General features: G+C 42.3%; 1 protein-coding gene across 1 annotated transcript; it reads left to right on the top strand.

Moving 5' to 3' along the window:
- Positions 1-2,135: 2,135 nt before the first annotated feature.
- Positions 2,136-4,820, top strand: LOC140182415 (uncharacterized). Its single transcript, XM_072228611.1, has one exon. It carries the CDS (start codon positions 2,136-2,138, stop codon positions 4,818-4,820), a length of 2,685 nt encoding a protein of 894 aa, XP_072084712.1.
- The last annotated feature ends 11,036 nt before the right edge of the window (positions 4,821-15,856 follow it).

The following is a 15,856-nucleotide window of genomic DNA, read 5'->3' as shown; positions in this document are numbered from 1 at the left end:
ATTATATTTTATTTTTATTATTGTAAGATGTTTATATTTATCAATAATTCTCAAAAGAAGGCAGATCTTCATAAGTATAATCTAGGTTTAATGAGTAAATAGTTAAATTTTTTTTTTGAAAAATTATTTATTCTCTAAATTGGTCTCTAAAATATTTTTAATTAAATTTATCTTTTAAAAATTTTAAATTAATTAGGTTGCTTAAAATTTAATTATTTTATTAGTTTCTATAATTTCATCAAATTTATAATTAAGTTTTTATTCTTTAAAACTTTTTAATGAAATTCTTATATCATTTTTTATTTTGTAATTAAGTTATTTTCGTATTAAAAATAATGTTTGTTAATAGAATATTTTTTGTAAATTAAAAATACCAATAATTAAAAAACTAATTAATACTTTTGGACGTTTGCAAAAGTGAGAGGAAGGAAGACTAGTGCGCGACTAAATCCCTTAGGCAGCGTTTGTTTTGAGATACTGGGATAGAGACTGAAAGACTGAGACACTGAGACTCAGTATCATGTTTGTTGATTTAGAGACTAGTACTAAAATTTTTGTCTCTGTCCCCAAAATTTTAGTATTTTAGTACCTCCAAAAAATAGAGACACATGGAACTGAAATTTTTAGAGATGAAGACTAAAACTTTAATAACATTTTATACCTAAAATACTCTCATTTCAATTAATTAATTTCAATTTTACCCTTTGTGCAAATTAAATTAGAGCTTCATTCTTGTTTCAATTTCTGTCTCCCACTTTGCACCAAACAGAATACTAAAATTTATTTCAGTCTCTATCTCTTAGTCTATGTCTCTTAGTCTTAGTCTTTCAGTCTCTGTCTTTGCACCAAACGCTACCTTAGATTACCATTGGATTTTTGGCAAGGTTTTAAAAATCGGACCGATCATTAAACCGCTCTAATTACTGGTTTATTAGTTTATTGGTCTAATCGGTCTAACTGTGGTTTAACTGAAAAAACTGTTTATAATAAAATAATAGATAAATAATAAATAAACATTCTAAAATATAAATATAGTTTAATATAAATCTTAAAATATATTCTAAATTTAAAATATTACATAAAATGTCATCATCCAAAGCCAACTATATGATCTTATCAAAATACAAATACTTTAATAAATAAATATAGACAAACAACTCTACCACAATCAACAAAAGGTAAAAAGGAAGAGAGAACAGAGAGACAAACAACATATATCACACATTCATGTATACAATAATTGACAAGTAGAGACACGAACTACATAAACAAATTGGAAGCTTGCTGAAAATAGCATTATCAAAACTGCAGTGTCGAGTTTGCAATCTCCCAATCTAAAAACATGAGAAAGTACCTATGAAAGTTCTCAATTATAATTGTTACCAAATAGAAACCAAAATAAAAATGGGTCAAAAAATGCAACTTACCCATTTTTAATCCTAAGCTTCCCTGTATATCCTATCATGATCACCAACCTAAAAAATATCAACTGATACGGTACCTGTATCCTCGGTCGCCCGGAATACTCGGCACACAAATATCCGAGGCTGACGTCACGTTAAACAAGCTCGGAACAAAAGCAGATAAGCTCGGCCTCACCCATTCAAATATAAGACACGTGCATCATAAAGCTCGGTCCCGTATCAGCCGTCCGAAAATCTCGGCACGTGATCAGGACCGAAACAGCATCACTCAACTGAAAATAGGAAACGTGCTCAACTAGTTTATAGCACCAAAACAGAATATCTCAACTAACCTATAAACTAGGACTTATCCACTAACGGGCAGAAGACAACTTCTATAAAACCTAGCTAATATGCTTGGCTAGGTCTGAGGTTCCATCACTCTCAGTCTCTTACTCTATACTCTAAACTCATTTTATTCATTTACTCTGAATCACTACTGACTTGAGCGTCGGAGTATCTTGTGCAGGTATTCCCGCCGCGGTGTTTGATTCCGGCCGACGTAAAGCTCTTCCCCCTTATCGGCGACTTGATCGGAAGGGCTTAAGCTCGGCCGCCCTAGTGTTCGAACGAACCACTTGGCGCCCACCGTGGGGCCCGGAGTACATCTAACCCCACTGTTTCCTTTGTTTAGTCTTTTACCTTATTTTGCAGGATCCCCGATCCTCGGACATGGCTGACAAGGAAAATCCACAACTTTCACAGGATGACCTCCTGGCTCAGATCGTTGAGCTTCAGGCGGAGGTACGAAGGATAGCCGAGTTCTCAACACAAAATAATGGAGAGAACTCCAAAGGCTCAGCTCAAAGTACGGCGGACCCTTTAAACATCGTCCCGCCAAAGGAAAAGCTCACCCTCGACAACCCCTTCTCCGAGGAGATCACAAATTACCAGATGCTAAAAAACTTTACGCTGCCCACCGCGCTGGAGCCGTACAAGGGGTTCGGCGACCCCCGAGCCCACGTGAAGAAGTTCCAATCGATGATGTTCTTCAACGGCCCGAACAATGAGCCCGTCCTCTGTCGAGCATTTCCCGTTTACCTAGATGGTGCAGCGTTACTCTGGTTTTCTAAACTTTCTGCAGGTTCGATCTCCTCCTTTGAAGACCTCGCCAGATCATTTATTGATTACTTCGCTGCATCAAGAATATATGTACATGGCTCGGACTTTCTCGGCACCATCAAACAAGGTCAGCACGAGAGTCTGAAAGACTACATGACCAGATTCGCGGATGCCACTATGGAGATCCAAGACTTGGACCCGGCCGTCCACCTGCATGCTCTCAAGGCCGGCCTCAGACCAGGAAAATTTCGGGAAACCATTGCCATAACAAAACCAAAGACGCTAGAGGAATTCCGAGAAAGGGCGGCTGGGCAAATGGAGATCGAAGAACTCCGAGAAGCCCAGAAATCAGACAAACAGCCACATCGGAGAGATGAGGAAAGGACTTTCAGATCGCCAGGTAACAGGGACACAAAGAAACCTCCTAAGCCCGCGTCAAAGTACAACACATACACCAGATTTAACACTAGAAGAGAGAACATCATCAGAGAGATCCTCAACGCCAGAATCATAAAACCACCAGCCCGAGCAGGGAACTACCAGGATCAACGATTCGTGGACAAGACAAAACATTGTGCCTTCCACCGAAAGTTCGGTCATACCACAGATGACTGCATCGTTGCGAAGGACCTCCTGGAAAGACTAGCACGCCAAGGTCTCCTGGACAAATACATTGAGACCCGGAAGGGCAGAGGAGGAAACTCGGACAAGGCAGAGCATAAGCAAGCAACGGCTGACGACAAAAAAGAGAGGACGACTCCTGATCCGCCAAGAGGAGTCATCAACCACATATCAGGAGGATTCGCAGGCGGAGGAGAAACAAGCTCGGCCAGGAAGCGGAGCTATAGAGCAATGCTGGCAATCGAAGGAACCATACAACCAAAGAAGGGCAAAGAACCAGACGTCACAATATCCTTCAACCAAACAGACTTCAAATCGGCAAGCCCTAACCTCGACGACCCCGTGGTAATTTCCATCCAGGTCGGAGAGCTGTTGGTAAGAAAAACATTGTTAGATCCAGGTAGTAGTGCTGACGTTTTATTTTACTCTACTTTTACAAAAATGAAATTATCAGAGAAATTGATACAACCCTCCTCTGGAGAGCTAATTGGGTTCTCCGGAGAGAGAGTCCCCATCATGGGGCATATATGGCTAAAGACCACAATGGGAGAGATCCCTATGTCAAAATCAATTGATATTCAATATCTAATAGTAAACTGTTACAGCCCTTATAATATTATACTTGGGAGACCCGCACTGAACATATTCAGGGCAGTGGTGTCCACATTACACCTGTGTGTCAAGTTTCCAGTGCAGGAAAACAAGATCGCTACGGTGTACGCCGACCATCAAGAAGCTCGGCAGTGTTACAACGCTGGTCTAAAACCAGTCCAAACAGAACAGGAAGCTCGGCCCCAGGTTCAAGCAATCCACACGACGGCCAACTCAGCAACACTAGCCGATCTAGACCCAAGGGAAGACCTCGGCAAAAGACCTCAGCCAATGGACGATCTTCAACAAATAACACTAACAGCAGACGACAAACAATGTACATATGTGGGAGAGGCATTAGAAGGAGCAGACCGAGCAAGACTCATTCACATACTGCGTCAGAACGCCGACCTTTTTGCATGGACACCAGATGACATGCCCGGAATCAACCCAGAAGTCATCTGCCACAAGCTAGCAATCGACAAAACAATCCTACCAGTTGCACAAAAGAAAAGGAACCTCGGAGAAGAGAAAAAACAAGCAGCACTCGAAGAAACCCAGAAGCTCCTCAATGCAGGTTTCATCAGAGAGATTCGCTTCACCATATGGTTGTCCAACGTCGTAATGGTAAGGAAGAGCTCAGGTAAATGGCGCATGTGCGTCGACTTTACAAATTTAAATAAAGCTTGCCCTAAAGATGCATATCCACTGCCTTGCATTGAGAAATTAGTTGATAACGCCTCTGGTTATAAAGCTTTGAGTTTTATGGATGCATACTCTGGCTATAACCAGATTCTAATGCACCCAGAAGACCAAAGCAAAACAGCTTTTATAACAGAACACGGGAATTTTTGTTACAAGGTAATGCCCTTTGGCCTAAAGAATGCAGGTGCGACATATCAAAGGCTAATGGACAAAGTGTTCCAACAACAGATAGGCCGCAATATGGAGGTATACGTAGATGACATGGTAGCAAAAACACCTATGCAGAGGTCACACTGTGACGACCTAGTAGAAATCTTCAGACAACTCCGAGCATATAACATGAGACTTAATCCAGACAAATGTGCGTTCGGAGTATAAGGGGGGAAGTTCCTGGGATTCATGTTAACATCTCGAGGCATCGAGGCCAACCCAGAAAAGTGCAGGGCCGTGCTGAACATGGCAAGCCCAAAAACGGTAAAGGAAGTCCAGCAACTTGCAGGACGAATAGCTACCCTGTCACGTTTCCTACCTGCAGTGGCAAACCGATCTTATCACTTTTTCCAGACATTCTCTAAAGGCAGGAAGTTCAACTGGACAGACGAATGCGAAAATGCTTTTACCGAACTTAAACAACACTTAACATCACCACCAATCCTCCAAAGACCAGAGACAGGTAACCCACTGTATTTATACCTATCAGTATCTAACCATGCTATAAGCTCGGTTTTAGTAACAGAAACAGGAAGAAAGCAAAACCCAGTATACTTCATCAGTAGGGTGCTACAACCAACAGAAACAAGGTACCCGAAGATAGAACAACTGGCGCTAGCACTAATCACCACAGCAAGAAGACTGCGGCACTATTTTCAAAGCCACACAATCATAGTACGAACGAACCAACCGCTAAGGCAGATATTAACCAGACCCGAGCTCGCCGGCAGATTGATAAAATGGTCGGTTGAGCTCTCCGAGTTCGACATCCAGTACGAACCAAGGAAAACACTGAAGTCACAGGTGCTGGCCGACTTTATATCGGAGATGACTAATGACACACATAATACAGAGGTCAGGTGGAGCATGCATGTAGACGGAGCATCAAACAAAGAAGGCAGTGGGGCAGGGATACTACTAAAAGAAGGAGACAAAGTGGTGGCCGAACAGTCACTACAGTTCCGCTTCAACGCAAGCAACAATCAGGCAGAATATGAAGCCCTACTCGCTGGGCTAAAGCTCGCCCTACAACTACAAGTACCCCGAATAACAGCCTACTGCGACTCTTCCTTGGTGGTACATCAAATAAAGGGCGAATTTCAGGTAAAAGATCCTGTTAGAGAAATATTGGCTCATAACAAAGGATCTAATTTCAAAATTTAAAGAGTTTAATATTATCCATGTAAACCGAGAACAAAATACCAGGGCCGATGTGTTATCTAAGTTAGCCACAACACGGCAAGCCGAAAACACATCGGCACTGTCCCAGCTAACACTTGACAAACCCAGTTTTGAGCAAGAAACAATTTTGAGTATTACACAGGTCCCAGATTGGCGAACACCTTTTATCGATTACATTAATACAAGCACCATTCCAAATGATGAGCCGAACTTGCCGCTCTTCCGAAGAAGAGAAAGCTTCTATACACTGCTCGGAAACACCCTATACAGGCGAGGACACTCACAACCATTGCTCAAGTGCATCAGCAACGAGGAAGCCGAGGAGGTTATGGCCGAAACGCATGAAGGAGTCTGCGGCAACCATATCGGCGGCCGAGCATTAGCAGCAAAGATATTGCGAACAGGATACTATTGGCCGACGATAAAACGGGACTGCATCACAAAAGTCAAAGCATGCGATAATTGTCAAAAGCATGCCACCCTTTCAGAGACCCCAGCCGAGGAGCTCCATACCATAGAGGTAAGCTGGCCTTTCGATAGGTGGGGATTGGATATCCTCGGACCCTTTCCGAAAGCGCCAGGCCAGGTAAAGTTCCTCCTAGTGTCAATCGATTATTTCTCTAAGTGGATAGAAGCACAACCACTAGCACACATAACATCAGAAAAAGTACAATCTTTCCTATGGAAAAATATCATATGCAGATTCGGTATCCCAAGAGAAATAATCTCAGATAACGGAAGACAATTTACAGACCATAAGCTCGCCACCTTTCTGACAAATTTTAACATCAAACATCATTTCGGCTCAGTAGAGCACCCGCAGACTAATGGACAAGTTGAATCAGCTAACAGAATTATCTTGCAGGGATTAAAGAAAAAGCTCGGCGAAGCTAAAGGAGAATGGGCTGACCTCATTCCAGAAGTCCTATGGAGTTACAACACCAGCATTCAATCCGCCACAGGGGAAACTCCCTTCAAATTGGTATATGGCGCAGAAGCGCTCATCCCAGTAGAGGTCAGCGTCCCCACGTTAAGGACCGAGCTCTACAATCAACCAAACAATCAACAAGCTCGGTTAGCCGAATTGGACCTCGTAGATGAAGACAGAGACATCTCCGCCATAAAGCAGCGAGCCAGAAAACGATACCTAGAGCAAAAACACCACAAAAGAGTAGTTCACAGGTCTTTCAACAATGGAGACCTTGTACTCAGACGAACAGAAGATGCACGTAAACCACCAGCACATGGCAAATTAGCGGCGAAGTGGGAAGGTCCTTTCCGAGTTCTCCAAAATCTCGGAAAGGGGGCTTACAAACTAGAAACCCTTAGAAGAGAACAACTCCCAGGAACATGGAATGTCTCCTCTTTAAGAGAATATCAGTCATGACATAGCCTGTATAATAGCGAATGATGGTACTCTTTTTTCCCCCCGAAGGTTTTTTCCCAAAACGCAAGGGTTTTACTCGGAAAGGGTTTTAATGAGGCCAGACGCAAAAAATCATTGTACCCATACAACTTAATGTGCAACCAAAACAGTTCTCATTTTGACAGTTAGCATACATTTCAATTAGTAAACACTTCAAATTATCCGAGCATAATCCTCGGAACCCTACCATCACGATCCGAGCTTATTCCTCGGAAAACCTTCACCACAAAAACAAGTCAACGTTTTTTCCCAATGAACAAACTAATCCGAGCTTCATCCTCGGAAGTTTACAAGCACATACCGAGCATAAATACTCGGACAAGTACAAAACTAACATTTATCACGACGATTTCTACCATACAAATAAAAATTTCAAAGAAATCCGAGCTTCATACTCGGAAAGCAACATACGCACGCCGAGTATACTACTCGGAGGAAGTACAAACAAACAATATCATCTAAATTAGTCAAACAAATCTTACCGCATTTCCATTCAAAAATACAAGAACTACGTTTAGAACATCTACTCTCATTTCCAACAAGTTCACCTAAACAGAGAATGGCTTTGGCCATCTTCGATACACATATACGATTACTTCCAACACACAATCATAAGTTTATCCAAAAAATCAAAGTTTATAAGATAAGTCATCATCAAGCCGAGCTATATGCTCGGAAAACAAAAGTATCGCAACCGAATTACATACTCGGTACCCAAAATGTTATCGCCAAATATTCGAAAACATAGTTCAAGATAAAACAACCACAAGTTTCAAGCATGCTACAAATATACAAAATAAACAAGATCAAATACTAAAAGACTAGTCTGCCTTGTCACCTATGCTAGATCCCTCACTCTCACCAGCACCTTCATCTTCAACAAGTTCACCGTTAACAACCACTTTCATGACATCAAGTTTTGAAGGATCAGCTTCCGGATACACCACCTTGACCTGGGAAACAGCACGGTCAAACCCTTGGGCAAAAGCCTCATAAACTCCGCCTTCCAACTCTTTGACCCGAGCAGAGAGCTGATCGTTCTCAGATTCCACAACCTTCAATTTTTCAGACAAGGACTTTTGAAGTTTTTTCTCATCGGCCAACTCCAACTCCTTTTTCTCCATAGAAGCAACAAGCTCAGCAATTTTCTTATCTTTTTCCTGAATGATCCCAGACAGCTCTTCTACACGGGAAGCTTCAATCTGCTCCCGATCCAGGGCAAGCTCCTGTGCTCGGCCAATGGCAACAATCCGAGCACCAATCACCTACGACAATAAAATAATGTAATAAGAGACATCAAAAAGCCACAACCATAAACAAAATAAACTATACCTGCAGAAACCGACTAACACCAGCTCGGCCGACTTCCTCAATCATTTTCATATCGTCCGGAAAACAACACAGTTCGTCAGCCATAGTACTGAAAGGATACAACTTTGCCCACAGAGACCTAGCGTGCTCATTCTCGTCATAACCGTGAAGCCTTTTCTGCGACTCGTATGCAGACTCAACCTTCTCCAAAATCATAGAAGACTCCCCCTTACCCTCCAAAACCTCGGCAAGGCTGCCCTGGGCTTGTCCCCTCTTCCTCTTATGTTTCGGCCCATGATGAATCAAGGCAGCTACACCTTTTCCAGCATTCGAAGACACCTCCTTTTCACCTTTCTTGCGATGATTGAAGAAAGATTTCAGGCCCGCGGTTGTAATGGCAGGAGCCCTCTCGGCTGCAAAACAAAGACAAGCAAATAAAAACCAGAAGGAGCACCTTATAAAGGAAAGACAGAAGCATGGCAAATTACGTTACCTATGTGATCATAAACAGCCTGTCTATTAGTATCCCATTTCAACATCTCGGCAATCGATAACAACCCCTTCGGACCCAATGATTTAAATAAGAAGCTCATCATAATATCATCATCTGGATGCCTATCATCTACGTCTAATACCTGATAAGGTTCGGGACACCAAGACAAGGGGAACTTTTCGACCAAGTGCTCATTCAAATAGAAAGGAAACTCCTCGGGCACACTCCTCACCTTAACAAACATCGACTTAAAATCCTTAAAAGAAGATTTATACAGACCAAAGATAGCCCGACGCGGATAACTACTAAGATTTACCCACAACCCACGTCCCACCCCCTTAGCTTGAAACAACGAGAAGAAAAGCCTCAGAGAAGGGGGTAATCTAATAACCCCATCAATACCTCGAAAGCCCGCACAAAACCCCAAGAATTCAGGTGCAGCTGGGTAGGGGCGCAGTTTAACCAGTATAAGACCCCACATTCAAATTCGGTAAAAGGCAGTTTGACCCCCAATTCGGTAAACAAACAGCTATACATATAAAAGAAAGACCAATCCCTCAACTGGTCACAGACTCGGTCCTCTTTACCACACGGCAACAACTCTATCCTAATGTTACTACCCTTTCTAACCCACAAGTCTGACCCCAGTAACTTTACTGACTCTTCATCATCAAACTGAGACGCATATTCCCTCACCCTGGCATCAACCCACCCACACGGATCAACCACATCACAGTTCTCCATTGCAGACAAAGAAAGAAAAAAAAATAAAGCACAAGAAGGAAGAAGAAAACGTGAATTCAGCACTGACCTTTGCTAGACATTCTCAGACAAGAAACCAAACCAAAACTCCTTTTCTCCAGAAAACAGCAGCAAATAGGATTTACAAAAAGCAAAGGTAATAAAGGAGTAAGCCCAGTAACCTAAACGGTTACACAAAAACCCCACATTAAATCCTCGTCGTCAAAAAAGAGAGGAATTTAATGACCTCCAAATCCGACGGACAGGGGTACCTGGGGATGCGGGGCACGTTTCACGTCAATCATGTCAAGAGGCGCGAAGAACGAAGCAAGTATTAAACACATAGAAAACCGTTTCGTAGTCCAAACAAGACCAAGCCGAGCTTGGGGGCTACAACGACCATATGCAACAAACAAATTCGGCAACCGAGGATCCAATACTCTTGGTCCAAAAGCTCGCCTTAGTCCTGTCCACACCAAGGCAAGCTTGGGGGCTATGATACGGTACCTGTATCCTCGGTCGCCCGGAATACTCGGCACACAAATATCCGAGGCTGACGTCACGTTAAACAAGCTCGGAACAAAAGCAGATAAGCTCGGCCTCACCCATTCAAATATAAGACACGTGCATCATAAAGCTCGGTCCCGTATCAGTCGTCCGAAAATCTCGGCACGTGATCAGGACCGAAACAGCATCACTCAACTGAAAATAGGAAACGTGCTCAACTAGTTTATAGCACCAAAACAGAATATCTCAACTAACCTATAAACTAGGACTTATCCACTAACGGGCAGAAGACAACTTCTATAAAACCTAGCTAATATGCTTGGCTAGGTCTGAGGTTCCATCACTCTCAGTCTCTTACTCTTTACTCTAAACTCATTTTATTCATTTACTCTGAATCACTACTGACTTGAGCGTCGGAGTATCTTGTGCAGGTATTCCCGCCGCGGTGTTTGATTCCGGCCGACGTAAAGCTCTTCCCCCTTATCGGCGACTTGATCGGAAGCGCTTAAGCTCGGCCGCCCTAATGTTCGAACGAACCATCAACCATTTGACAAAGAATTCATAATTTAGTAACAGTTTTCTATTAGCATTTATGTTGGGCCTGATAACAAGATAAATTCACAGCTTAGATATTCTGAACACATGAAAATACATGAATTGTGTAGATTATATGACCAATATGATTTCTTTCTTGATTTTTTGTAAAGCAGGTTCTGTTAACAATTTAATCATCAATCCTCAATTTAATTAACAAGATTAATAAGATTTTCAATTTAAATAAGAAGTGAGCAATGGGCAACGACAGATTCATCAATCATCATCAATCACAGGTTCACAAGAACCCACGGCAAATTATTCAATCAACTCAATAACAAGTAACAACAACAAAGTTCACAGCTTAACTAACAATAATTATTCAACAAAGTTCACAGTAACAAAAAATTATTCAATTATAGTTAAAAATTATTAAGAATGAAAAGCATATTCAATAATCATGCAATGATTTCTGAACAATGCATAAAAAAAATTAAAAAAACGAAGAACAAATGAGCTCTGAGTCACTGACCTTCGGTCGCTGAAGATGACGGATGGCGACAGACGACGGCGACAAGATGATGGCCGCCGAGCACGAGGAAGAAGTAGCGCACCTCCGACGGGGACTGCGAACAGATCGAGGACTTGGAGAACTCCCCTGACTGCGATGCACGAAGACTCGAGGAGACAAATCCCTGACTGCGACAGATGGCGACAGACAACGGCGACAAGACGACGGCCACCGAGCTTGAGGGAGAAGCGGCGCACCTGCGACTTGTGATTGCGAACAGATTGAAGACTTGGAAGAAATTCCCCTGATTGCGACGCACAAAGACTCGAGGAGACAAGCTCCTGACTGCGACGGACGGCGGCAAAGACGACTCCTCCTTGCGACGGTGGTGGCGGCTAGGATTTTTTCCTTGGTTGAGGCTGGGCGTGTTTTGCTCGAAGGAATAAGGAAGGAGATGGATAAGACGCGTTTTGGCTTCTTTGATTTCCCCTTAAGTGCAAAACTATATCGTTTTGTTCAAACTGGCCGGTTTCGGTTCCGGTTCGACCGACCAATTCTCGATCAATTTAGTAATTTATGGTCGATTTTGTAATTTTCGATTTCAAACATCAGACCGAACTGTTATTATCTTCAGTTTGCGGTTAAATTGATTGGACCGGCCAGTTCGATCTAGTTTTCAAAACCAGATTTTTAGGTGAGTAAATCCCACGATAACAGAGTTCATAATTACACGCCATCATTTTTTATAGGAGTTTTTGTCGAAATTACTTTTTGACGGTGAGATTTGACGGAAAATAAAAAATATCATTTGTGTCATACTTTCTTATGCTTAACATCCAATGGAATTTTTCATTGGAATTTTCTGATAATAATTCTAATAGTACTGACTGCGTTTTTAATAGTAAAATTTTTGGTGTGTACAAAGTATTTTTGAATTAGAAAATAATATAAAAATCTATTTATATTATTCTAAAATCAAATAATTTCAAACATATGAAAGTTTCATATATTGTTAATCATAGAGGTGACAACGGGGCGGGTAGAGGCGGATTTTTGGTCTACTTGATTTCGCCCCGCTGTACAACAATCTGCGTAGAATTCGTTCCGCTTCTACCTGCGAGTAGTAAAACGTTAAACCCTAATCCGTCCCTGCGGGTACCCGTCCTGCTGCTACCCGCCCCTATAATTATTAAAATTAAACAAATAAAATTAAATTTCAAAATTTATATAACTATCATCACATACATAACATAAATTAAAATAAAAATTTAAATATGATACAATATTATTAATCATTTACTAATTATTTTACATATATTATACATGTTATATATTAAAATTATATATATTATATATATACTAGGGTGAGTAGGGGTGAGTATTACTTAAACCCGACTCCGTCTCATTCCTCCCAAGAATCCGCCTCGGTACGGAGCGGGTGATTACCGCCTCAAGCGGGTAGGTGGATACCCACGAATTCGGGTGGTGTTGCCATCTCTAGTTAATTACACTTCTACTGTTCTACAATAACATTGTCTAAATTCATTATTAACAAAATTAATAATAACTTAAATTCTAATTTTAAGTTTTTATATTGATATAATCAAGAATTACATTGTAATTTTACAAGTCACGAGTATTTAATGAGTATTTAGTGGATTTCTATGAATTTTGAGACCTCTCTCAATTCTCATCCCCGTGATAGTATATCTCAATTTTCGTCCCTTTGGCAGGTGATGACCTTGTGCTCGGATAGCCATCTGCAAAGTAAGTAATGAGAGATTAAAATTAGTATAGTTGTAACTGATTTAAGAGACTTGGTTACTTAAAGTTAGTTTGTAATCTCTAGGCGGTAAAAAATAATAGTCTTAAGTCTAGTGTTTTCAGTCAGAGATATAATGAAACAACTATATATATACAAAAATCAATCATTAAAATTAATTATTAGTATAAAATATATATTAAAAATAAATTAAACTACATATATTTATATATAAATGTATAATAGTTAGCTGATTTTTATAATAAAATATTAGTGTAAATTACAAGATCCATCACTACAAAATCCTCTTCCTTTTTTTCTCTGCGATCCACTCTTTCTTCACGGGGTGCTTTAATAAGGCCGATCCAATCAATTTATTAACAAAAATATTATTAATTAAATAAATTAAATGATTTTTAGGAATAAAACTAACAATAATCATCAACCCAAATCTACTCAAAGTGGTATGGTCCTTAACAATAAAACTAACGAGTTGAACAATTCAAGAAAATTGTTATCATCGATACTCCCGCCCTAAATATTGCATCTACGACCATTTTCTTTTACCGCGAGAATTGCAGCCAGCTAACTCAAGTTGGGTTTGTTATCGCCTCCCACACCACGTTAATCAAACCATGCTATTCAAAAGCACAAAAAAGGGTTATATAAAACCGATAATTGCTCATCGCCACAAATCAATTTTGCTCATTATAGCCTAAATTAGTATACGATAGTCACTATAAAGAGAGAACCCAATATCAATTAGAACTCACCTCCTTCCACCAAACAAATACAAGGGGGATCCATTTGGTTCTAGCACCATTTGGATTCCTCCGCCAACAATATGAATTCCTCAACACAATCCTCCCTATTGCTCACTCTAGGCTTGATCCTCGTCATCTTTCAATCATCATATGCCCATGAAGATCCATGCCCACCACCACAACCAACAAAAGGAGGTCTTGGACTAGGAGTTGGAGTTGGTGCTGGTGTCGGCGCTAAAGTAGGACTTGGACATGATGAAAAACTCGGCCTAGGAGCTGGTGTTGGAGTTGGTGCTGGAGTTCAAGCAGGACTTGGACAATACGAAAAACTCGGCCTAGGAGTTGGTGCTGCTGCTGGCGTCGGCGCTAAAGTAGGACTTGGACATGATGAAAAACTTGGCCTAGGAGCTGGTGTTGGAGTTGGTGCTGGAGTTCAAGCAGGACTTGGACAACATGAAAAACTCGGCCTAGGAGCCGGTGTTGGAGTTGGTGCTGGAGTTCAAGCAGGACTTGGACAACACGAAAAATTCGGCCTAGGAGTTGGTGCTGGTGTTGGTGTCGGCGCTAAAGTAGGACTTGGACATGATGAAAAACTCGGCCTAGGAGCTGGTGTTGGAGTTGGTGCTGGAGTTCAAGCAGGACTTGGACAACACGAAAAACTCGGCCTAGGAGTTGGTGCTGGTGTTGGTGTCGGCGCTCAAGTAGGACTTGGACATGATGAAAAACTCGGCCTAGGAGCTGGTGTTGGAGTTGGTGCTGGAGTTCAAGCAGGACTTGGACAACACGAAAAACTCGGCTTAGGAGCTGGTGTTGGAGTTGGTGCTGGAGCTCAAGCAGGACTTGGACAGCACGAAAAACTCGGCCTAGGAGTTGGTGCTGCTGCTGGTGTCGGCGCTCAAGTAGGACTTGGACATGATGAAAAACTCGGCCTAGGAGCTGGTGTTGGAGTTGGTGCTGGAGTTCAAGCAGGACTTGGACAACACGAAAAACTCGGCCTAGGAGTTGGTGCTGGTGCTGGTGTCGATGCTCAAGTTGGACTTGGACAACATGAAAAACTCGGCCTAGGAGTTGGTGTTGGTGCCGGTGTCGGCGCTCAAGTTGGACTTGGACAACACGAAAAACTCGGCCTTGGAGCTGGTGTTGGAGCTGGTGCTGGTGTTCAAGCAGGACTTGGACAACACGAAAAACTCGGCCTAGGAGTTGGTGTTGGTGCTGGTGTCGGCGCTCAAGTAGGACTTGGACATGATGAAAAACTCGGTCTAAGAGCTGATGTTGGAGTTGGTGCTGGAGTTCAAGTCGGACTTGGACATGACCAAAAACTCGGCCTAGAAGCTGGTGTTGGAGTTGGTGCTGGAGCTCAAGTAGGACTTGGACAAGATGGAAAACTCGGCCTAGGAGCTGGTGTTGGTGTTGGTGCTGGAGCTCAAGTAGGACTTGGACATGACGAAAAGCTCGGCCTAGAAGCGGGTGTTGGTGTTGGTGCTGGAGCTCAAGTCGGACTTGGACAAGATGAAAAACTCGGCCTAGGAGCTGGTGTTGGAGTTGGTGCTGGAGCTCAAGTCGGACTTGGACATGACCAAAAACTTGGCCTTGAAGCTGGTGTTGGAGTTGGTGCTGGAGCTCAAGTAGGACTTGGACATGATGGAAAACTCGGCCTAGATGCTGGTGTTGGTGTTGGTGCTGGAGCTCAAGTCGAACTTGGACATGACGGAAAACTCGGCCTAGGAGCTGGTGTTGGAGTTGGTGCTGGAGCTCAAGTAGGACTTGGACATGACGAAAAGCTCGGCCTAGGAGCTGGTGTTGGTGTTGGTGCTGGAGCTCAAGTCGAACTTGGACATGACGAAAAGCTCGGCCTAGGAGCTGGTGTTGGAGTTGGTGCTGGAGCTCAAGTAGGACTTGGACATGATGGAAAACTTGGCCTAGGAGCTGGTGTTGGTGTTGGCGCTGGAGCTCAAGTTGGACTTGGACATGAC

The sequence above is a fragment of the Arachis hypogaea genome, chromosome 19 (assembly GCF_003086295.3).
Source record: "Arachis hypogaea cultivar Tifrunner chromosome 19, arahy.Tifrunner.gnm2.J5K5, whole genome shotgun sequence".
Lineage (NCBI taxonomy): Eukaryota > Viridiplantae > Streptophyta > Magnoliopsida > Fabales > Fabaceae > Arachis > Arachis hypogaea.
This window is presented reverse-complemented; position numbering and strand designations above follow the sequence as displayed.